This window comes from Clytia hemisphaerica, unplaced genomic scaffold (genome assembly GCF_902728285.1).
Source record: "Clytia hemisphaerica strain Z4C2 unplaced genomic scaffold, Clytia hemisphaerica genome assembly, whole genome shotgun sequence".
NCBI classification, from domain to species: domain Eukaryota; kingdom Metazoa; phylum Cnidaria; class Hydrozoa; order Leptothecata; family Clytiidae; genus Clytia; species Clytia hemisphaerica.
The window spans coordinates 251,034-276,170 of NW_027103879.1; the positions used below are offsets into that span (position 1 = coordinate 251,034).

The window sequence follows — 25,137 nt, forward strand, 5'->3', positions numbered from 1 at the left end:
CTGCCTTTTGCAAGACCAAGGAAACTATTGGAGAAATGATTGAGCAAGCGAGACACACGAAAACAACTTTTTCAAAATGGTAGAGCAAAGCTGCGAGGTACAAGCTTCTCCGGCGAGAACGTGACCGAAGGAAAAGATCTTTCCAGATCTTTCCATTAAATGCTGGGTATTTCCAAATATTTACCAGGACAGCAATCTCTCACAATGCCTACATTTATGTAGTCAATACTCCATTCCATTCCAAGTAGCCTTTTCTATTTAACTATTTCTATTATTTGTATTTGGTTGAGTTTGAGTTACAGGAAGCTTCTCTTTCAGGCCCATTTTCGCAACTATAGACGCTTTCAATTAGTGCCCCGTCAGCACCTTGAACTGACTTCCCAATTCCCCTGACATGGCATGGGTTCAACCAGGCAAAGCTTCATTCACTTACCAAGTGAACCGCTGCAAGTGGGGGAATCGAACCTCGCGTCCTCAGCAGTCGCCTGTGCAGCAACTAAGTCCAAGCCAAGGTCAATGATCACTATATCACGGCGCCTTTAGCAGTAGTTTTTGCGTAATAGACTGCTCTGGGTACAATGTTAGGTTGGATAGTTAAAACCTGGTAAACAGACCTTCTTTTCGCCTTTCCATCCGCCATATTGAATAGACCTTTTTTCAAAGAGGACGTCCTGTTGAATAATTATGTAGTCCAGCCATAAAAACAATGATAGAGCCATGCATAATTACTGTATCATGCATATTGTAATAATTATGCATGGTTTTATCATTGTTTTTCTGCTGGACTACATAATTATTCAACAGGGTGGCCTCTTTGAAAAAAGGTCTATTGTATGCAAAAATGGGCTCTTCCAGTTAAAGTCCGTTATAGGGGGGTGGACGACAGCGGAATTCCGAGGCAAAATGTTTTTTTGAAATTCCTGGATTTCCAATACAAAAGCAATTGAAACTCCTGGATTTCCGATACAAAATCAATTTTTTGGTGGAAAAATCTGGAATTTCTGATACCTTTTTCAAAACTTTGACAAATTACGTGGAATTTCCAAGGGTTGAAATAAAAAATTGAGCAGAATTTCCGAAGCACTTTGAAAAATTGACTGGATTTCCGAGTGCTTTTTTTATCTGAAAATTCCCGTCATCCACCCCCTATATCAAATTTTTTCTGGAAGAGCCCAATTATGGTGGCCGAATTGCCGTGGTGAAATTCCCTTAGAAAGTATGCAAAACATATGCAAAAAGAAAGTATTAATATAAAACTTACCGTGAGTGGTCAATGAATGTGATAAAAAAGTGTGAGTTGTAAAAGTAATTACCTCTATTATTCTGAATCCGTTGCTTGTGTTTAAAACGTTAACAATTTTGTAATGAAAAATTATGTTTTGTATAAGAAGCAACTAATGTTTTGGTTCAATTGGTTCAGTGTATCAAATCTCTCAGTTTAGTTGACACTTTGGTATCTTTGTTGCGTCACAGCGAAAGGTTTGTTTTTATTTCAGGTTGTATCTTTGAAAGACCCCATCGGATTTAGGCAGGGCTGTCGGATTTAGGAGCACTCACGGTACATGCATAATTGGCATTATATTAAAGTGTAATCTTGTAGAAGAAAGATTAAATTTGCTTCTTTTGAAAACTACAAATAATCAAATTCGCTCATCTCTTAGAACAAGCACTTCAAAAAACCATAACATTAGACATAAACTCAAGCTGAAAAATCACCCGCGAAGGTACAAAATTATCCTTATTCGACTGACGCTAAATTATTCTCCTGGGAATAGAACCGTCAGACAATCAAATCAAAACATTGATCTGAACCCTCTGAATGTGTGACGTCATAATCACTGCTTTCAGTTTGCGTGTTTTGAAAGTTTGATGTGTGTACTCCGTCTTGGTCAAATTTTTTAATGGCAGGAAAACAGAATATGCAATGTCTTTAAGAACAAATTTCTAAAAGGCTTTTGTTGTTCTGTAAATATTTCTTTTTGGATTAAGAAATTCCATCTTTTATTGTTCTAATGATTATGATATTTCTTTATAAGATGGTTTGTTGTCTTTTTAATCTTTGTGTAAACTTGCATATGTTTTGCATATTTTCCAACTAAATCCAACCACGGCTTTTTCGTTCCTCTATTTTTGCATACAATTCAAGATGGCGGGTGGAAAGGCGAAAAGGTCTATTGTGCGACGTCGTCATTTTCAACCATGATCAGCCATTTACCTAAGAAATTGTAGAAAGGTTGTAGGTACAGCTACAGGACAGGATGATCTAGTAACACTGCTGTTATGGTTTGCTGAACCATTTCAATTTTTGATTGCAATGTTTCATTTTCCGTTCGATCCCAAATGTGGAAGCATACCCTACTCTAGAGTGGGTCTGATAAAGATTTTGTAGCACTTGAGTCGTGTTTCTGAGTCACTTTTCACCAAGTTTCTTTGTGTCATTTGCTTTAGCTCATATTATATTAGAAATATGAGTATATATTCCATTTCAAATCCATGGTTACACCAAGATATTTCGTCTTTTTTGCTATCTCAAGCTGTTGTCCGTGTATCTCGTATTTTGAATCAATTATATTTCGTTTATTTGTCAGTGAAGCTGGAACTTTGATTTTTGAGGATTACGATTTTACCAGCTTCACAGGATCGATTCTCAACAACAAAATACATCTTTTGGTCTTTGGGTATGGTTCTGACGTTTTTTCTTCAAAGGATATTGATCACTTTCCTTTTCCTCTTGAGCGCGCAAGAAAAAAAAGAGTAGCCCGCATTATTGCGCGGACGAATAAAGATGAGACGGCAACCTTGCACTGAGGGTGCTACTTAGTTTCCGCCCTATTTTGCGCCCACGATAGAATGGTCCAAATACGGGGGTATTCCAAATGATAAACAATGTTGTTCTAAGTATTTATTTTCTGAGAGATGCAAATAGTATTATTGAATATTATTAACTTATTTATTTAAGTATTTTTGAGCGCAAATTTAAATACATGTGGTTAAATAGAAAGCAAATGATAGCAGTTCTGTTTATTCCTCAAACCCCTGGAAAAAGTTTTTTTCCTGACTTTTTTACAAATCTCGGAAAAGAACTCCCATAGGAATTCCAATACACAACCCGATTAGTTAATTTCAGAACAGCTTCAAGAAAGTCATAATGGCAGATAATTTTGAAAGTTTGTTGATGGCTTGTTGATTCTTTAAAGAAAAAAGATAATGTATAGCTTTTTCTAATCCTGGAATATCAAGGTTCCAGCTGCACTGCTTGTTATCCTTAAAATCTTACACTTACACTTAAGGAACACAAGATGGTGCAGTTTGAGGACATAGACCTTGTATGTTCATGATAATAATTCATTTGTCTTTGACAAAACTGCTGTTGCCCGAGACAAAATAATCTATCCTGTTTGTATTCACAGGAAAAATTTTTCGATTTCCACGGTTGGAAATTTCAAGTTTTCTTAGTTGGAAAAAAGATAAAATCCAATGGAAAACCCAACCTGAAAATGTGGGACATTCTCCAAGGTTGGAAATTTTGCATTTTCCATGGCTTGGAATTTTCGTAAATCCAGGTTGAAAAAAGCCAAAATCCAAATTTAAAAAGGTTGGAATTTTTTAAAATTCAGTTGGAAAAAAGCCAAAATCCAAATTTAACAAGGTTGCAATTTTCAAAAATCCAGGTGGAAAAAAGCCAAAATCCAAACCAAACAAGGTTGGAATTTTCGAAAATCTAGGTTGAAAAAAGCCCGAAATACAAGGTGGTTGGAAATTTCGAAAAATCCAGGTGGAAAAAAGCCGAAATACAAGGTTGGAATTTTTGTAAATTCAGTTGGAAAAAAGCCAAAATCCAAGCTAAACAAGGTTGGAAATTTCGAAAATTCAGGTTGAAAAAAGCCAAAATCCAAAAAGTGATGGCAGAGATGTGGAAAAGAGATCTTAAACAAGGTTTTTGTTTTTGTGAACAGTCACTCGCTAGCCTAGGCTCGATGGCTCCCGGTCAATCTCTCGTTATTGTTCGCACAGATACGTGGTTGATCTTAGATCACTCACACAGCTCAGCAGGGTACTATTTGAAACTATGACACAAGTACCCTATGTGCTTCACTGTGCGAACTCACTGCGATTGACCGAGGCCGTTCCGAAGAGACGCCTCACCTGACGGAAACTTACAGCTTGACTGCTCACATTATAGCCTAATATCTAGGTTAGCTATACATCAAAACAGTTTTGAGCGAAAAATCGCTTGTGGTTTTCCCAAGGACATGCGCAGAAAATAGTTAGAAAAACGTAATTTCCACATGGATTTTTAACGTTTCCAAAACTGTTGGAGAAACACAAATTTCCAACCCAAAAAGTCTAGTTTTCCAAGAAAGGGTCTCAATCTTAGAAAAATGTAATTTCCACATGGATTTTTAACGTTTTCCAAACTGTTTGGGAGAAACACAAATTTCCGACCCCAAAAAGTCTAGTTTTTTCAACTTGAGGTATCAAATTACTAAAATATGTATTTTCACATCGATTTTTGACCTTTTTTTTCAATTCCCAAACTGTTTGGAAAATAAAAATTTCCCACCCAAAAAGTCACGTTTTCCAACCAGCCTTGGAAAATTGTCATTTCTACATGGGTTTTTTTCACTTGATTTTTCAAGGGCATTGGTTTATTCTACAAAACCTATGGGTAATTTACGTTTTCCAAATCAGCTTAAGGTAATCGCTCAAATTTCCAACCTTCAATTATAAAACCAAAATTTCCAACCCAAAAATATTGGATTTCCAACCTTGGAAATCGAAAATTTTTTCCTGTGATTGGCTGCCGGGGAAAGTAATTTGACATGGTTTCACCCCCCCTTAGAAATCTGAAGTGAAGGGCACCTAAGGCCAGGTTAGGGGCTGGGGGCTAATATTTTGCAATTCTTTGAGGTTACTTATTCATTGTGGTGGGGTACCTAGCTGTTTTGACGGAGGCTCTGGGGACTGTGTATATTTTCCAAATTAAATATTTCAAAATGTTTCAAATTATTGAATTTTTTTAGCCCAGCGCCCAGTTCCCCATCCAATTTTGATTCTCGTTTCTTTCCACGTCATCTTTTGCTATATCTTTCAAATGTGATTGTTTTGATTTACAGCCCTCATCTTTATAGCATAATATAATACTGTATAATAACAAAACACCCAAAAAAATCATTAAGATTTTCGGAATGATAAAAAAAAAAAAATTGTGTCAAATCAAAAAAATTATCGACTGAATGGGGGTACCTAACTCAAAGCAATTTCTTAAAAGAAAAGTGGACTGAGACCATGATTAAATAGACTGCAGGGATCTCTTAGGTCTATTTGTTAACAATCTGATTTCTGGTTGCTAACATCTGCAGAAAAATGTCTGGAATTTTGCATAAGTCTTGAAAAACGTCTGGAAAGTTGGGAAATAATTCTGCAAATAGCGTAATTGGCTGGAAAAAGTTTAGAAATGGAGATTCCATTCTGGAAAAATAGTCAAAATATATAGTCTATTTTCAGTCTTCACAAAAAATGCATCCATCTATCTGTCTATCCATCTATCTGTCTATCTATCTATATCTATATATTGACTTGACAAAGACAAACGTCGAAATATTGTACACGTGTGTGTGTTTTTTCTGTGAAGCTATCTATATATTTAAGTAGCATTAAATAAACATGTTTGTGAATGTTCATTATCACTACATAACTACTTTTTTTTAGCACTCAATTAAATTATCATAGATTTTTATGTAGTGATCTACATAAAAATCTATGATGATAATTTAATTAAGTGCTAAAAAATTGGGAGTATCAGCTAAGATTCCATAGACATTTTGCTAATGAGGATGTCATGTTAAACAATTAAACTGAAATTATTAAATTATTAAGCTAAAATAATGACACATTTTTTATTAATGCATAATTATTATAGGCGCGCACTAATTTCTCTAAGCTTAGGGTGGTGCATTCTGTGAGGTTTGCATTCAAAGTAAAAGAAGAGTAGATTGTTTGCTACGATTGAATGAAAAACTTGAGTAGTGTAGTTCAGTAGTTTCAACTACTAAATAGAGATTGAAATCAAAATATACTAATTAATCATCTGAGAATTAAAACCCATTTATTTTGATCATTTGACTTTCTTTATAGATATGGAAAATTTGAACATTATTTTTTTATTGGTCATTTTGCTCTTTGATAAGCAAGAATGTGCTCCATCAGATGTGTATGACGAGGAGCTGTCAATCAAGCAATTACAAAGTGGTCATGTTTATTCCCAATTTCAATTTGTTACAACATGGAACGTCAATGTGTTTGAGCAACAAATTCGTAAGTACTCAGGTCACAAATACCTAATTTCCCTGACCCCCTAATATGTCCCAATCTCATTGAACAACAAACAAAAAGTAATGTTCATTTTAGACGTTCAGTAATTTTGTTTTTTCAACAATATACAATTAATACCGGGTGGCCCACAAAAGAGTATAAGAGTTTGGAGGGTAACTGTGTCCGAAAAAAATTGAATTTTAACTAAATTCTTTTTTCGTGGTAAAGAGGAAAGGCAAACTTAAATGTTGATGTATCATTTTTTAATTTTGGAAAATTAGTTATCGAGATATGGAGGTTTAGTTTAAAGTCAAAAGTCATTATAAAAAACAGTTAAAAAACGTCAAAAAAGACAGTATCAAATTTGTATCAGAACAAACATCTTTCTTTTGATCATTTGCTATTTCTTTGTCTTAAATGTTTCGTTAAGAAAAAAATAAGTAATATCGAATTTTGGACAATTCCCAAATCGTCCTTTTGGAAATAAATAAAAAGTACCAAAAGTAGCAAAAAGAATTTTCAACCTTTGTCATCCTTTTCTGAATCCTTCCGGTAAAAGAAATCAAAATATGCTTCTCACTCGATGTCTCTTTTTATTTGTTAATTAATTAATTTGATACTGTCTTTTTTGATGTTTTTTGACTTTTGACTTTATACCTCCATATCTCGATAACTACTTTTCCAAAATTAAAAAATGATACATCAAAATTTAAGTTTACCTTTCCTCTTTACCATGAAAAAATAATTTAGTTAAAATTTAATTTTTTTTCGGACACAGTTACCCTCCAAACTCTAATACTTTTTCGTGGGTCACCCGGTACATCTTCTTGAAGTCAATATTGTCATCTGCTTTTTAAGTTCTCTCTAACATTTCAAATTGTTTGAATTTGAAGTTGTTTCTAATTTGATCATGTTGATGTAACTGGGGCCTTATTTGACCTGTCTCTGTTTTCTTTGCAGCTCCACATTACAACTTCTTTCCAAAGTCTTTTGGTGAGATCCTCAGCAAATTTGGCATTGTAGAATTACATTTCTCGATGACACAAGGTCGATGGAGGCACAATAAATGGGGATATCCCTTGGATAGCGCACCGACGGGTGTTGAACTGTGGGTCTGGTTCCACCCCAATCTAAACTCAAGTGTGTAAGTTGTGAAATTTTTTCAATAATGAATAGAACAACGAACCCTTTCACACCCCAGAAATAAAAAATCCACTTGTTTCGAAAAACTCGTCCCTTCTTTGGTGTAAACTATATCAACACAAAATTGAATACAAGATCAAGCAATGAAGGTCTACATCGTGCCCGTGCAGAAACTGCCGGACCTATATTGACGATGTCAGATTTTTGTAATCACCTTACAAATTTTAAGGTAGTATAGACTTTTTTTTAGCTGTTCTTACTACCCGTTCGTCAACATGAAATAAACTAGCACATACTTATTGTTTCATAGCGTTGATAAAAACTGGTCTGGATTAGTTCACTCACTTTCTGGCCAATTCTGCTCCTCCATCAATTTCATCAGTAAAGCAGAAACTACATCGCCAGAATTTTCGTTCAAACCACTGGGTGTGTGGCCTGAAGATACATTATCACCTCGACAACACCTCAGATATGCCACCATCCCCAGGGAAACGGTGTGCACAGAAAATTTGACACCATGGAAGAAGATGTTGCCTTGTGGTAACAGTGGTGGCGTAAGGCTCTTATTTTGTTTAGTTTCCTTGTTGCTGTTTTGTCTTTGTCCAGTTCCTTTCTTTTCCTCCCTTCAGAATAAGTTTACATATGTTAGAAAATCAAGTTTTCTCAAATAAGATTTGGTTATGCTTCCCTTATTCCTTTATACTGTTTATGTATGTATAAACTTGGATCAAAATTTGGTGAGTTTGAATTACTCTTTTTTTTCAGGTGGGACTAGCAAGCTTGTTGAATGCAGTGAAGTTATATGACTCTTCTTATCATTCGCTAGCTGTTCACCTTAGGTCTGTCTGTCAGGTAAGATTTATTGACATTTGATGCACGCTTTTACAATGTTTTCACAAATGCTGGTCAGTTTCAAGAAAAGCTGTTAGCTAAATGAAAAGATCTGAAACAAGGAAATGAGACAAGAATTGATCTTTACCGATGGACATTAAGAGCCAGTTTTTTTAAGAATGGGGCAGTTTGGGGCAGTTCCAATAGTTTGAAACTTAGATTTTTTTCATTTTTGGATATGTTGTTAAGTACAATGAACTGAGTAAAATCCCAAAATATTTTGGTCTGAAAATCCATAATGGCGGATTTATGCCAATTTGAAGTTTTTGACATTTTTGGGCATTGCACTTAAAAAGTTTTTTGATATAGAACCATGCTTTCTCAAATCAAAATGAGGAATTGATTTTGGGTGATTCTGAAACTATGGCCAGTAAACTATACAATTTTCCAAAAAAATCAAAATTTTCAAAATGGTAGCTGGAGTTATGACGTCACAAAAACACTACAAATTTGATTTTAGGGGTATTTTAGAGCCATCTGACCTGTCCCAGGGGAGTTTCTTACTGCTCAAAATAATATTTTCTGGTAGTTTAGTCCCTGGTCTATCCATTTGAAGTGATTGTAATAAAAAATTCCGGCCCTACTGGCCCCTAGAGGCCCGAAAAGCCAATAAGGTCTCAAAAAAGTACCAACTTTAGCCCAATTTTCCTAGAAATCCCAACATTGTCTGACCTCCAACTCTTCTGTTCCTGAAAGACAACCGCCTGGTCTCTTAGGATCAAAAGAGAAACCTATGTGACCTCCTACCATTAATTTTTTATCTTGATTTAAAAATTTTCTTAACATCGCTCGAAAAATGACTAAAATTCGGGATATTTTGGCCCATTGGCAAACTTCAAAGGGGTCTAGGTCACTGAATTTGTTATAATATAAGGGCTATGATGAATCTTTTATATAAAAACAATGAAACTAGGTGAAAAAAGTTGTCAAATGTGATTTTTTGGGCCAAAAAGGCTTTTTTTTCAATTTTTTGGCTAGAGCTGAGGTCATTCTATTGCAGCCAGTAATTGGCAGTTAAAAAGTAAATTTTATCTGAAAATCATGATTCCTCGTCACATTCCAGAAAGGTTTCTAGGAAAATCAAATATGGTACTCTTCGAAAGCTTATAGAGGCTAAATTTTCACTCAAAGGCGGCTTCAAACTCCCCTGACCCCCTTAATTTTGTAAAATTGAGTTAAAAGTACATTTTTTGGCTGAAATATTTGCCCAAAATGAGTATCCATTGCTACTGGATTCTTGATTTTGTGAAAGCATCCTATAGATAGTTCAAGAATTTATCAAAAGTTGGAACCTTTTCTTTTCTTTTAAAGATTAGGGCTAGCTCAAAGTCAGTTTTAACTCTAAAATCCTAAAAATCTTGACAATGTTGCTCAAAACAACAATTTTTGCTCAAGATTGAACAGAAAATGAGCCCACTCAGATAATAAAATCTTGGTTTTTGGAAAGTTTCATGGGGATAGTACAAACATTCATCAAGATCTTTACCTCCTGATCTACCATTTAAGGATCGAGTCTGTCAAAATGTGCTTCTAAACTCTCAAATCTTCAAAGGTGAACTTTACCGACCCCATAAAACAATTTTGCCATCAACCTTTCTGCCCTCAAATACTTAGAGATAAGTCCAAAAGTCCAAAATATTCCTAAACCTTTCCTTCTCTTTGGATAATTTGAACTTTGGGCTCATTAACTGCATTTAAGAGCAAACAGGCTGATAGCAAAATTGTGTTATGGGGTTGGTAAAGTCCACCTTTAAAGATTTGAGAGTTTAGAAGCACACTTTGACAGACTTGATCCTTAAATGGTAGATCAGGAGGTAAAGATCTTGATGAATGTTTGTACTATCCCCATGAAACTTTCCAAAAACCAAGATTTTGTTATCTGAGTGGGCTCATTTTCTGTTCAATCTTGAGCAAAAATTGTTGTTTTGAGCAACATTGTCAAGATTTTTAGGATTTTAGAGTTAAAACTGACTTTGAGCTAGCCCTAATCTTTAAAAGAAAAGAAAAGGTTCCAACTTTTGATAAATTCTTGAACTATCTATAAGATGCTTTCACAAAATCAAGAATCAAGTAGCAATGGGTACTCATTTTGGGCAAAAATTTCAGCCAAAATTGTACTTTTAACTCAATTTTACAAAATTAAGGGGGTCAGGGGAGTTTGAAGCCGCCTTTGAGTGAAAATTCAGCCTCTATAAGCTTTCGAAGAGTACCATATTTGATTTTCCTAGAAACCTTTCTGGAATGTGATGAGGAATCATGATTTTCAGATAAAATTTACTTTCTAACTACCAATTACTGGCTGCAATAGAATGACCTCAGCTCTAGTCAAAAAATTGAAAAAAAAGCCTTTTTGGCCCAAAAAATCACATTTGACAACTTTTTTCACCTAGTTTCATTGTTTTTATATAAAAGATTCATCATAGCCCTTATATTATAACAAATTCAGTGACCTAGACCCCTTTGAAGTTTGCCAATGGGCCAAAATATCCCGAATTTTAGTCATTTTTCGAGCGATGTTAAGAAAATTTTTAAATTAAGATAAAAAATTAATGGTAGGAGGTCACATAGGTTTCTCTTTTGATCCTAAGAGACCAGGCGGTTGTCTTTCAGGAACAGAAGAGTTGGAGGTCAGACAATGTTGGGATTTCTAGGAAAATTGGGCTAAAGTTGGTACTTTTTTGAGACCTTGTTGGCTTTTCGGGCCTCTAGGGGCCAGTAGGGCCGGAATTTTTTATTGCAATCACTTCAAATGGATAGACCAGGGACTAAACTACCAGAAAATATTATTTTGAGCAGTAAGAAACTCCCTTGGGACAGGTCAGCTGGCTCTAAAATACCCCTAAAATCAAATTTGTAGTGTTTTTGTGACGTCATAACTCCAGCTACCATTTTGAAAATTTTGATTTTTTTGGAAAATTGTATAGTTTACTGGCCATAGTTTCAGAATCACCCAAAATCAATTCCTCATTTTGATTTGAGAAAGCATGGTTCTATATCAAAAAACTTTTTAAGTGCAATGCCCAAAAATGTCAAAAACTTCAAATTGGCATAAATCCGCCATTATGGATTTTCAGACCAAAATATTTTGGGATTTTACTCAGTTCATTGTACTTAACAACATATCCAAAAATGAAAAAAATCTAAGTTTCAAACTATTGGACCTGCCCCGCTCTTAAAAAAACTGGCTCTTAAGATGTTACTTACCTTCTAAACTTCTTTCATAAGAACTCTAAGAAACCTTAAAGCATTCGGACCTTTTAAATTTCTCATTTCTAAAACTATTCATGATATGCACCATTGCAATGTCTTCTGAGAACCCAACAGCTGATTGGTTGAAAGTGACGTATTGACTGATCACAATCAGCTATTCGCGGGTCCGTGATGTAATGTCAGAAGACATTGCAATGGTGCATATCATGAATACTTGATAATGTTGTTAAATTAGCCCGACCTTGTTTTCTTATGCTTCTTTCAAACGTGTATGTGAACATTAAGTTATGTCGTACCTTCACAGACTTGATACATTTTATCTCCTATTTCCCACAGGCTGGCGACTGTTCAAAATTAGCATTAGAATATAAACAAAGTGTTGCATCAGTTTTTGATCCACACCACAGAGGCTTTAACGGAGGTTAGTTTTTAAAGCCGTTTTGTTTTAACTTCTGAAACAATAGAATCATTGTTTTAATTGTATGCTTTTTGGTCTCATGTCTTCTTAAGTAAGGAAGTAAGTCTGCGACCGCAGTCGGAGGCGACCCGAAGGCTTCTTCTTCGATAGCTATCTACCCGAAGGTAGGGGAGGGCGCCACTCTTTCTCCTTTGGATTGCTCCACTTACCCTTGATCCTTCTCTTAATTGCTGAGCATCAAGCAGAGCAGCATCAAGTACCATTTTGAGAATCTTTGGTATGACCCGGCTGGGGATTGAACCCACAATCTTGCGAACCGTAGCCGGATGCTCTACCACTGCACTACGGTTGCCATGTCTTCTTCGAGCACATAGTAGATTGTCCAATTAGTAGAATGTGTTTGTATAGAATTTGAAAAATGAAACTACTTGGTGTCGCCCAGACACCAAAAATCAAAGTTTTTGAAAAATGAAAAGAAGCAGCCCTAGATATTCACCCAAGGAGCAAGTGTGTGAAGTTTCAGTCCAAACTGACCATTTTAAGTCCAGGCTAGATAAGGTCAACTGAAGTTTATGTGAAATGTGAAATCACATTGACGGTTCAATATTGCAATCTTTTATTTCAGGATGGAATCTGAGATCGTTATTTGGAGGTGTGATTACCTCAAGATGTCCTTTGGCAAGAAACAGTCAGGTCATCATTCATACAGACAAGGTATTGTATTTTTCGGCTTAATAAGACTGGACTTCTTGGTTTGCCGTCACCCGACCCTAGATTTTGGAAGTGGGTCGGTCGGTCGGTCGGAAAATTTTTTTATTTTGGTCTTTCATGGAATTTTTGTCGTGGCTGGCTCCGAAAAATCCTTGAACTTTTAGACAGTTCAAGAATTGCTTCCACGAAGGGCCACTATGAACAGAACAAGAACAGTAACAAAAAGGAGAAGGAAAATTGGATAACCAACAGTCCAGCCTAATTGTTTATTTTTTGTTGGAACCACAAAATTCATTTTCACTGATATAATAATTATCATATCATGTCTTCATATTTTTGAACTTCTTTTAAAATATCCATAATATAATTCTATATTTGAGACTTTGTCTCTGGAAGTAGTTATTAAATCAATATATTCCGCTTCGAAAGAGTTTTCCAAAGATCTTAGTATGGAGGTTTTTAGGATGATTTAGCTTTGTTTTGATTAATGAGAATTGAATTACGATTTCACGTTCCAATGATACATCATAGAAGGATTTATCTATAAATTACAGAAAAACTTGAACTGCAATGTGTAGAATAAAAATTAAGATATATTTCGAACAGTCACGTCCATCATCAGTTTAAAAAAGTAAAAGCTACAAGCAAAATGTTCAATTTTTTCAAATAGTTGACAAAATCGCAGAAATCATATCCATATGGAAATACATAACACAAAGGTTAAAGATAAAAGAAATATTCAAGTCATAATATGTAATAGTTATCAGACATTTGCGAGTACAATACAAGAAATATTTTATGAGTTCCGAGATTTTTTTGCACAATATTTTCCGAGCCTTTAAGCGAGGAAAATATGTAAAAAAATTTGAAACGAGTAAAATCTGTATTGTACACGAGCTTGCGTCTGATAACTAGTTTATCGGTGACCAAAAAAACTTTTTTTGTTGGAAAAAAGCACAAGGCAGTTTTGTAGCAAAGTGACGTTAGATTGCTGCTACCGCTACAATGCAACAACATCTTTTCGTCAATTTATATTTTTACATATAAAATACAAGATATTATATTGTACTCTTTTTAACCAATCAGATTGCTGATATTTTTTGGATCGCCGATAAATTAATCAAACGCCAAAAAAAAAAAAATTAAGTCATAACATATATACACATAAAAACAATTAATCATTTTCTAATTCAAATACCCATGACTATCATTAAGCAGTAACAATGGAAACAGAATAAAACCTTGACGAGCAGCTGTTTGCTTTTAAACTCGTCCTTTGTGTTCATGCTAGGTTTTATCTCCCTAATAAATAGTGCCTCGATTGCCATTTGTCAATAAATGTCATATCCAATAAATCTATAAATTGTCAAGGGTTTTATTTCTCTATTTCAAGAAGGAATAACGTGTGTCTTTATGAACTTGATTAAGCTCTAGCTACTACTCTCCACTTCCCTTGTGTTCATTATGTTAAAGACCAAACAAGTCAAGATATGGTAAACTTGCCGTATGCAGCAGGATACAAAATCAAAACAAATGTCACATGTCAAAATAAAAGATCAAAACAAATATGGCTGATTTTGATTGTTTCAATTGTTTTAAAAGTTTGTTTTGGATACGTTTAATTATTCTTTAATGACATGTGGTTCGTGCAATGTTTACATTTTACTACTTTTATGTCCCTTTAAAGATCAAACAAGTCGAGATATGGTAAACTTGCCAGTAATGAACGACGACGCATCAACATATTTCTCTCAATGCTCAATTTCGCATCTGGTTTAGCCTGAAAATTCTTCATTGTAAAATCCATCTTGATCATAACACCTCGAAGAGTGGTCATCTTATAACAACTATAAACCTTTTATAAAAAGCATGAGGAGGTTAGGTTCGAGTTTACCAGGAAGGAGTCTTATATATTCGAAGAATTTGGACATCTTTTCCATAGTAAATTCATTACCAGTCCCTTAAAACCCGACCACGCAACTAAAGGTTGATGGGTGTATTATTTTGTAGTCATGGCAATTATGACAAGAGAACAAAAGGCTTGAATAAAATAAAAGGGAACATCAATGTATCTATCTCATTTCAACCGCTTGGTTGACCTCTTGTCTCCGTTCCCTTAACCTTTCTTCTCGAAAATATTCACTTGTATTTTCCCCAGGAAAGAATAACATTCGAAGTGCTTTTTGTGTGTATATCAAGAAAACAATAACCACATTGTTGATAATGATTGCGATGCATTGGAAGAGTTCTCTCAGTTGTGGCGATTGAGCATTAACGATAACAAAACTGACACCAAAAACAACAGTGAGTGTGAAAGTAGCATATACTAACACAGTTCCATCGTTGATAACACTTGGTAGATTGCGACCTCTAAATGCTTGGATAGAACACATCAGTTGGATGATCATGGATGAAGCAATCACAACATTGAAATGAAATGAATTATCACAAAAATGGAAACTTATCATTGTTTTTGAATCCATAGCTTCAGCACTTGTGATTGGTCTCTTGTGAATTGCTATGCCAACTAATGTATTGACTGACGTCACCAAAACGATGATTATGAATACTTGGACCATTTTTGAACGTTGAACTTCTTCACTTGTAAGACGAACTTTACTCAAAAAAGCTTGAAGAAGTTTTTGTGATTTGATAAAAACAATACCAATGTTTATTACATAAAGCATGCTGATTGAAATCAATCTGGAGATGCATTTGTAAAAGTTTGGTGTCCCAATAAAAGTAGATGGGACAGTTACAAAGAGAAGTAATATTATTGACATGTGTATTAATGAAACTTTGTAGTCAGATACTGAAACCATAGGTGTTTTTCTCTTGAATATAAACAGGCTTAAAGAAAAACACGTGACCAATATACCAATGATACTTAAAACCACCAAACAAAGAAATTGCGAGTCCAACAAACTATAATGTACATTTTGATAAGGGTCTATGCACATGGTACGTTTCCCATCGTCAACATTGAATCTTCCAGTGCATTTCCGACACCTTCCACTACCGGACAGTGATTTGATTGTATTTTTCGGACACAGAAGACATCTCCAAGCAAAATTATTTCCACTGATATTACTGTAAACCATGTGATATCCTGCTGGACAAAGAGGTTTCTCGCAGGTGGTGAAATTTCTACCCTTTTTATAAAAATCGTCATCCAAAGTAATAGGCTTTACCCCTTTTAAAAGAAAGCGTCTATTTTTTCCTTCAAATATTAAATATTCCGTTTTTTTATAGTCTTCATACGTTTTTTGAAGTTCTGAGCGAATTTCCGCGAGTGAACCGTAGAAATAATTTAAACCATGAATATCGATCCATTCCATGTCATGCAGTTGGTCTGAGAATTTTTTCGCATTCCTAAGAGTACTAAATTTCAAGTAGGTCGGCAAAGATTGGAATAATCTTCTGAAATCTATAGTATAGCTAATCTCCATAAGATTTGAAAAGAGATTGAGATCAAGCAATAGAAAATTATGAATAGCCAAATATTCTGCATTTTCAATAAATTTTCCACCCAATCGCCAAGTTTGAAATATGGTGTACATATGAGTTATAGGGAAAAATGGTAATTCTTCCTGAAATACAGCATAGACTTTGTTTAGAAAGATGGCTTGATCAGAGCTTGATCCGAAAAATATAACGAAAGGTTTTTGATCAGATTGGAGCATGTCTTTCACGAACGCTGTTTCATTGTTTACCTCCTGCCGAGCATCAATTTCGTAAATCTCCAGACAGATTTTTTGGTTTTGCAAATTTTCAACTGTTTTTCTGTAGTACGAACGATAGGGAAAATCATTTGTTGTTAAAAAGACGATGGTCAATTTTTCCCAACCTGCAAGCTCAATATATTGCGATGTTTCTGAAACCAAACTGTTCACTGGGTTAAAAATGGATCCATCTTCTTCGATTCTGTGGTCTATATCATACACTGGAGTTTGCTTGAAAATATTTTTCACGAAATTCGTCATTTCAAGTGAAGTGTACATGAAAAATGCAACGATTGAAGACTCTGTGAAGTTTTGTCCATTTTGTTGAATCTTGAATTGTTCATCAAGGACAAGATTTTGAACAATTTCTGTCAACAAGGTGAAGTTACCACAAACATCATATTCCTTATATTTCAATTCACCATTTATATCACAATCCGCCGAACAACCTTTAACAAAAGCGTATAATGTTTCGTTGATAAGTTTTTTATTGAAAACACTCATTATTCCTGCGTCAATATTAAGTCGAGTTCTGTTAACATTTCCAGTGCAGTTGGAGTATACCCCTATTTGGTGAAACGTGTAACATTCCAACTCCTCAACATGGAGTAAGATTGCCAGATGGATGAATACATTTCTCCATTTCATTTTTAAGAGACTTTGAGTAACTGAAGTTGACCAGAGCTTACAGAATATGTTGCTATGTTTTCACTAACCAAACCCTTCTTCGCAAACAAAACGAGCCACAGATTGCCTTTTTAATTTGAGAAAAACTTTCTATCAAGCTTTTATCGCTGGTAGGAGGCCAAAAACAATAAAACCAATCTCCATATAAAAGAATCTTCAATAATTATTTTAATTTCAAACTAAGAAACTATCTTGTTTTTCTTGGTAAAAATGATATCCCCCGTACCTCTTTGTTTAAGAATTGTTGTACTGACCCGGAACATTAGACATCCAAAACATTAAAATTAATCAATCTCTTTTCGCAGTTAAATATATAACCTATTTTGATATTTTTTAATTAAAATTGATATTCTAATTTCTTGTCGTAATTTCTTAAAGGATTGTCTTTTCCTATTGTGTTAAAGAAAAACCGGAGAAAAAGATAATGTTTCAATCTTGTACATTTGATAGCATATCCATTATTCCCTTATGCGCATGGTAAACCTCCGAATGCGCCCGGGGAGGGGGGCATTGACCTTGAAGTGTCGTTGGAGTGTGAAAGTGGACCCTGTCAGATATGAATATTTGCTAAATTTGGAACCCTGTCAGAACGAAAAATTGAAAATCAGAAAATCTTTCAAAAAAGCCCAACTCGACCCTGTCTGAAAAACTCATTAGAAATTAGTAAATTTGGAAATCTTTCATATCTTCAGAGGCTAAAAAAGGGACCCTGATCGACCCCGTACCCTTACTCGATTTTGCCTCAGAGGAAACAGTTTGCAGACGATCCAGTATTTTCGAATTTATTTTTCTTTTCGTTTCGTTCGTTATGAAAGTTTTATGACAGAAAATTTAAAAGTTCAACAGAATGGTTAATTATTAGATTGTTAGCGGTCGTAGCATGAAGTTAGAACATCCGGCTACGGTGCGCAATGTTGTGGATGCAAAAATGGTACTTGATGCCTCTTTGCTTGATGCTCAATCAAAGAGGCGGATCAAGCAAAATTTGAATGATCCAAAGAAAGGAGTTACGCCCTCCCCTATCTTCAGGTAGAGAGCCAGAGAAAGGGTCACCTTCGACTGTTTTCGCAAACTTACTTATTTATTAAGGTTCTACATGCGTCTTTTGGCTGATTGCGCGTATGTGCAAAATCAAGTCAAAGCAAACCTTTATTTACTTTCATTTCCAATTTTACAGATTGACGGTTTGAATCCGAATCATTTCGAAAAAAAAATTATTTCTGTCAGTGGGAAAGACGTTGAATATGCAGTGTTTGATCTTACTAAGAAAGGTAGGTCTATGCAAGCTTTATGATTTTAGCCCGGAATGTTTTTCTCAATTTTACTTTCAGCTCTTATGGACGTTCTGATGGTAGCATTTTCTCTAACCCTGATTCCACATTGTCAAAGAATTGTAATTCATTGAAAAACAATTTCCTTGTATCCGCTTTTGGCCAACGGACGCTATTTGCAGCGAAAAATTTGCTTTTTAAAATCGGTTACTTGCAGCTAAAATTTGATGAAATTCATATAATACCCTTACAGTGCATTTTTTCTCCAGTTTTCAATCCTTGCTCTTTCTTAGATTTACTTAGATTACATTATGCATTACATTGCATTTATAAAAAAAAGTCCACCCTTTCAATGTAATTCTGCTATCTTGAAAAAAATCTATAAAAACATCCCTTTAGCCGTCGCACATAGCCGTCGGCCAATTTGGTAAACTGCATTCCCGGAGTTTTCGGAGCCTATAAAGGTTTTCGAATTATACTTGAACGAAAAATTTTACCGGAAGAATTTTTGGAATAATTTTGATTAAAACGTATTTATTATCAAACTAGTTAGTAGATGAGATTTTAATATAATAACGAAGAAATCCCATAGAATCACATGTAGATCAGGCTTTCGTTTAAATTCTTTCTTTTCTTTTTCAGACTTGGTTAAGTTCCCTTTTGATGTTCAAGTGAAGATGAAAAATCGAGCAACAGGTTTTCGTTCTTCCCATTTATCATTTTTGTTTCATTAGAAGGTACTTGTCGTCGCTACTTTCATGGAGTACTCATGGTCCGAATAATAGTAGAGGGGTCCGAATAAAAGGAGGGGGTCCAAAATCTTTTCAAAATCTAAACGGGGGGGGGGGGGTCCGAAATTGTACCTCCAAAAACCCCTCAAAATAATGTAATTACAATCCAAACAAATATTGTTGGATCGCATGTAGATTGACCAAAGCAAGTGATAAATTTTGCTCACAACCTGCAATCAGTTAAAAAAGAGGTCTTTTAATCTTTTCGTTATACTTTAACTTTAATTTAATTATCATTTTCTCATTTTACTTTTAGTGACGGATTTGAAATCTTCTTATATTTTGGTCCACAAATACACAACTGGTTGGTTTACTTTTATAATACATGTTATTCGAATATTCCACCGCTGCTGTTTTATCAGCCGGAACATTAAAAACCCTGTGGTATCTTCCCGGACTATTCTCTTCCTCGCTACGTATACTGTTGGTGCTCTGTAATTCGAAGTTCAACTATTCAATACGCTCCATTATTCGATAAAATTAAACAATAAACTCACATTCACGACGCTCTACCATTCGATACGTCCTGTTATTCGATCAAAATCTAATTCCCCTTGAATATTGAAAGTCGATTTAGAGCGCGTCAGATGTACTATATCACTGTTACTTTCTTTGTATATTTACGTCACTTAAAGGATAAGTCTCTTTAACTCGAACCTCTATAACTTGTATGTCTCCTTAAGTCAAAAAAAGTTCTCCCGTTTTTTCACTTAACAATTCCTTATAAACTTCTTACTTTATAACTCGAAATTTCCATAATTCGAGCAGATTTGTGTTCCCCGTGCCTGTTTGAGTTATGGAAACTCAATTGTAAAAGTGTCGAAAAAACTACTCTCGGATACCTAAATAGTCGGGGGGTTTTGGAATAAAAATGTCCTGGGTGGAAAATGTTCGAAAAGGAGGCTAATACTGCAAAATTAGGGCAAAAGAGGGAACTTTCAAAATGTTTTTCCAAAAATCAATAAGTGGGGGCGGGGGGTTGTAATAAGAATGTCCTGGCTGGGAAATTTTTGAAAAATTAATTAGCCCCCCCCCCCCGGTTATTAAGTACGTGAGAGTAAAAGAAGTAGCATTATTTCGTAATTTCTGTCTCCCTTCTCACATACAGGTTACGGTGAGGAGTATGGTGGAAGTACTTGCATTGTACGGAACACGCATGCGCACAAAAACATCACCCTTTCCTACCTTGACGTCATCCCATATTTCGCGCGTGTTTATCTGCACACGTTGAAATTACAAGTTAATGGTGTCCAAATAAAACCAGGTAACCATGTTTTGTTTTGTTTTGGATAAGTTGATATCGTTTGCTTACACATAAAAATTTACTTTACAAGCTTGACAGGCATGTGGAGTAAGATTGGTTAGAAACAAGGTAAGAAAAAACAATATTACACCGGCCTGATATAAAACATGTGTCTGATATGAAATGGGGACATTTATGTAACACTAAAACCTTTAAGGTCTAGTTTAGACGATCTGCTCTATCCTCGTTTCTGTTCTGACGAACGCTGTCAGAGAAATGCGACTCTAATGTCTATTGTTTTGTTTTGAAGTTAATATGATGATTTTTCTCTTATACCCGAATTGTCGTTATTCTCTATTTAGCTTAAATTAATTGCATAAATGCAAGAAACAACTTCACTGTACTCATGACTCAAGCAAGCTTGGCATTGTTTAATAGCGTACAGTTAATGCCTCCCCGTTTTATATGGAAAGACAGATGTGTTAATTTATTTTTACAGTAGTGCATTATTCGGGATTTATCAGCAAGGGTTGGTTTTCCTCGTATGGGGCTCATATGTTAAGACTTTAAAGGTAATACAATAGGGGTCTTACCCCTCAAAAAGACAAGATGAGGACAATTTGGTTCGTTTTTCTGTAGACAATTTGAAGTACACACCATGCTATCATCGAGAACGACCAGCAAAGTTGGAATTTCTTTTTACCATACCTCCACAAAGTGACGTCACCATTTCCATCCAGTTTGAGAAGATCTTTCAAGATTGGATGCAGCACCCACCGGATTCTCATCATGGTTTCTACATGTCATCTTCAGTCATCAGTGGCATAGTTCCTTTTCATGAAGAGCTTGTAGAAACCATCCCTTCACTACATCATTCTATGTTTCGAGAAAGGTATCAACTATTTTTTTTTTAAAGATATATCTTAAGCCTTTCAAACCCAAGTGACGTGTATCTACGTTCAAAATCGGCTAATATACCAAGTGTCTGATATAAGTCTTTATCCCTTGATTTGAAAGGGAAATGATTTTTGAAAGAGCATAAAAAATATCTTTCCAACTGTACTTAAACCAAGCTCTCAGACTTCAAGCTATTTATGCCAGCTTTAAGTCTTGGATTTAAAAAAATGTTACGCGCCGGATAGGCAATAAATGAATGCACAGAAGAAGCTAAAACTTAAGGAATAGACCAGCGGCCGAGGTAGTGAATTGTGTCACTTCGTAGGGCACCCCTTAGATCAGGGCAAATTTATGATATTATACACCTAATAGGCTGTAGAATTGACAAAAAAATTTGCCCTTCGAATCTCCTGCAGTTTTCGAGTGAATCGAATTTTAGTTAATCGATAGAACTTATCAAGGGTCCCCCTTTACTAACGGTTTTTTCGAAGGCTGAACATCAAATATCTGAGGCTACCAACGGATTCAGCGTGAAAAGTAGATGAAGAAAATGGGGTTATTTGTTAAGTTTCGACCACCTGGTGCCGAGAAATGACATTTTTAAGGCAATTAGTCTATTAGGAGCATAATATCAAAAATTTGCCCTGATCTAAGGGGTGCCCTACGGAAACCATTTTTAAGGCCTTTTCTGAATCTCGGACGCTGGTCTATAACATTCCGATGACCATATAACTTTGGGTTCATTTTTTTTTCTGCTAATTTCCTTTGAAATTGCACGCTTTATAAGAATAATTTCTATAAGAGTATCAGGGTTGGATTTCAGAGTTAGAACAATAGGCCTATTGTTTAGAACAATAGAAAAATAAAAATAATGCTCACCCTCAGCCAAAGTACACTATTCTTATAAAAAAAGCGTGTATCAAGTTTAGGAGGGAGTAAATTCACATTTGTTCAACCTAACTCTTATTTTTCATAGATTTGGTACGACCAGTGATGAAATGGTTTTCCGACGTATTTATTCCGAACCTTTACTCCTTCGGATACCGTCACCCGATTTTAGTATGCCCTACAACGTCATTTGTCTGACGTGTACCGTCATTGCAATCGGGTTCGGATCTATTTATAATTTAACAACACGGACTTTTCAAGTTGAAGAGGTCAAGGAAAAACGAACTTTAAAAGAGAAAATTTTAGGGTTGTTCCGGAAAACAGAAACGCTGGAAAATGAAGAAGAAGAGAATTCCGATGGATAGTAAGTTTCTTTATTTTACATAAATCATTTTTACCATGCGCATATTTTTTATCCTCTTTTGTATATAATTAGGTATCTTTTTCATAATTACTTTAAAACATTACATAAGATGTATTCTTAACATCCAATTGTTGATAATGTTTCCTTTAATGTTTTCAAGGGAAATCCAAATTTGTATTTTTCGGACGTTTTGTTTCAAATTTCGGACGTTTTGCCTATATTTTTGATCATCGAGTGATGGAAAGCAACGAACGATGGTGCTATGAATCGCTCTTTGATTTGTTGCTTAGCATCCTTCCCATCATACTCCACGATATCTGAATCTGTCCCCGTAATTCTGTTGAAGTCATGTGACCAAATTTGATTGACGTTTGAGAAGCTTGTCGAGGTGTGTTCGAAGAATCCACGACGGAATTTCCCGATGACGTCTTGGCTGTGCTTCCAACCGATATTTCCGACAAGAATGGTTCGCTTTACACGCCGACACATCAAGTTAGAGTAGATGTATGTAAGAACTTTTTCGAAGTCCTTTCCAGCTTGCTCACCTTCCTTTAGATTCCCGTTCAAGAAGAAGACAGCGCCCGGTTGATTTTTACACTCATCCTTGTTTTCTTCACTGTCCTCAACATCGCCCAACATTTTGAACAATCCTTCAAACCCTTTACCTATTTCAGATGGAAAATCTCTCTTTTTTCGGTTTTCAAGATTGCCGTGCATCTTTAGTTGTGTCCATGAGACTTGTCCGAATTTTGTCCGATTTACTCCAGTGAAAACCTCTTCATCATCCACCTGTTCAAATCGATCGCCTTTGTAAAGGATCGGGTTACAAATGACGTCATCGGCACCCTTAATACATAGACTGTCGATCCCAGACTCCTCGTAGTTAGTTGCCAACAGATTGTTTTCTTGTCGCAGTTCTCTGTATTCTCCTTTTGTAATGTTTTGGATTGCAATGATCTGATGAATGAAAAAAAATCACATTGGTTTAAGCGACTCTTCCATTCATTATGCTATTGTGATATAAATTAAATTCTAACGAGGGTGAAAAATTTCAATGAACAATAACCTATCACCTTCTTTAAATCGACTTTTATTGTTGTTTTCGGAAAGCTTAGTTGAAAGATTTTCCTGACGAACAGTTTCCGATAAACGTTTCCCCGATGTATTATCCTTCAACTGTACATTTTCCCTGAAACATATCTTCACTAGAAAGACATTTTTATACTTACAACAGGGTTCCATTCAAGAAGGTTTTCTTCGCTCAGGATGTTCTTGTTTTGTTCATTATACGGCCAAGACAGGACGCTGATTTCGTAGGCATTTTGGAAAAGATTTTCACATCTCGAATTTGTCACCAGGAACAAAACTATCAGTAAAGGTTTGAAGGCCATCTTTACTGCGTGAAAATTATTGCCAAATGAATTGTGAACTTGAATTCCTTTCACCAAATTGATTTGAAATCCAAGCAGAAATATTTACAAGTTCACATTTCGGTATTGAAATCAAACATTGGAAAAGTATTTTTGATGAAGTGACCTTTGCGCTGACACTTGTCTTATTTTCTTTCTTATACTTTAAATTTCTTTCATTTTGTCAAAATGATGACCATGCTCTCCTCCGTAGGAACGCCTTACACTCGGCCCTAACCCATCTCTGCAGTTTTTTCATACACAGCGATGGAGGGAGGTTGATATCATGAATTTAATTGAAAATATTATTCCCTTAAATCGGTAGTTTAACAGATTAAATGATATGTCGTGATGAGTGGTCTTCTTTTACAATGACGTTTTCGAGCTGAGATGTGAAATATTTCTCTAACTAACCTCCATATATCAAACAACCCGTCATGATCACTCTCTTACTCTCACAATCCAACCACCCTAACCCCCCATTGCCATCAGACCATCATGGTCTGTTTTTTTCGCCTGAAATTCCTGTCCCGTAATTTAAAGCGCTTAAGATGGGTAAGTCTTGATAAGACGTCTCACAAAGGCTTTTAAAACTTGTAAGAAATGATAACAATAACATTCTTGGGAAATCATGTATCAATTTTATGGTCAGAAATTCGAATATTTTTAAAAGCTTTTATTCAATCAGAATTTGGACAAAGAAAGACAAAATAGCGGTTTCCGGTTAGAGGTCCCGCTCCTACAAAAATTCTGACCAGTTCTAGATAGTTGAAATGATGGCCGTGGACCCTGTGAAAACAATATAGAGTCAGTCTAAAAGCCACTCTATCTACAGTAGCTAGATTGATTGTTCTTTCGGTTAGCTGTAACAAGACCCCAAAGAGTAAGTCACAGGTTAATGTATTTGAATAGTCGAAACATATAAGATGTTTTCTCATCAGATCTAATATCCAAATAAATTCTTTGCAGACGATTAAAGGATTATCAACTGAAAAAAGATGTGAGAAGAGTAAGGGGAGTTGTATTTCGTCAAGTTTTTCAGACGTGATGTCATTTTAGCGCCTTGTTGATGATTTTTGAGGTTGTTTGATAAAATAATAGGCCCAATTTGTGTTTTTCAAAATGAAAATCAAACCATGACAGTCCGAACGGGACTATATTTGCAATTATCATTTTC

The 25,137-nt window shown here is 35.3% G+C and overlaps 2 protein-coding genes across 2 annotated transcripts; one reads left to right on the forward strand and one right to left on the reverse strand.

The window, feature by feature from the left end:
• Window positions 1-54: 54 nt before the first annotated feature.
• LOC136808440 (GPI transamidase component PIG-T-like) lies at window positions 55-22,679 on the forward strand. The gene is made up of 13 exons (XM_067064976.1): window positions 55-221; window positions 6,139-6,318; window positions 7,276-7,459; window positions 7,769-8,012; window positions 8,224-8,310; window positions 11,896-11,980; window positions 12,603-12,691; window positions 18,275-18,368; window positions 19,011-19,064; window positions 19,416-19,463; window positions 20,268-20,423; window positions 21,042-21,294; window positions 22,276-22,679. The coding sequence occupies exons 2-13, from the start codon at window positions 6,141-6,143 to the stop codon at window positions 22,550-22,552; spliced, it is 1,749 nt and encodes a 582-aa protein (XP_066921077.1). The 5' UTR covers window positions 55-221; window positions 6,139-6,140; the 3' UTR covers window positions 22,553-22,679.
• Window positions 22,540-24,104, reverse strand: LOC136808442 (uncharacterized). The gene is made up of 2 exons (XM_067064978.1): window positions 23,781-24,104; window positions 22,540-23,508 (listed from the first exon to the last, which is right to left on the reverse strand). The coding sequence occupies exons 1-2, from the start codon at window positions 23,940-23,942 to the stop codon at window positions 22,747-22,749; spliced, it is 924 nt and encodes a 307-aa protein (XP_066921079.1). The 5' UTR covers window positions 23,943-24,104; the 3' UTR covers window positions 22,540-22,746.
• Window positions 24,105-25,137: the final 1,033 nt, after the last annotated feature.

Coding starts and splice junctions, on each gene's coding strand:
- LOC136808440 (XM_067064976.1), top strand. CDS start 6,141: ATGGAAAATTTGAACATTATTTTTTTATTGGTCATTTTGCTCTTTGAT. Junction 8,311..11,895: donor ACCTTAGGTCTGTCTGTCAG/GTAAGATTTATT, acceptor TATTTCCCACAG/GCTGGCGACTGTTCAAAATT. Junction 18,369..19,010: donor GTTTGATCTTACTAAGAAAG/GTAGGTCTATGC, acceptor TTTCTTTTTCAG/ACTTGGTTAAGTTCCCTTTT.
- LOC136808442 (XM_067064978.1), bottom strand. CDS start 23,942: ATGGCCTTCAAACCTTTACTGATAGTTTTGTTCCTGGTGACAAATTCG. Junction 23,509..23,780: donor TTCTTGAATGGAACCCTGTT/GTAAGTATAAAA, acceptor TTCATTCATCAG/ATCATTGCAATCCAAAACAT.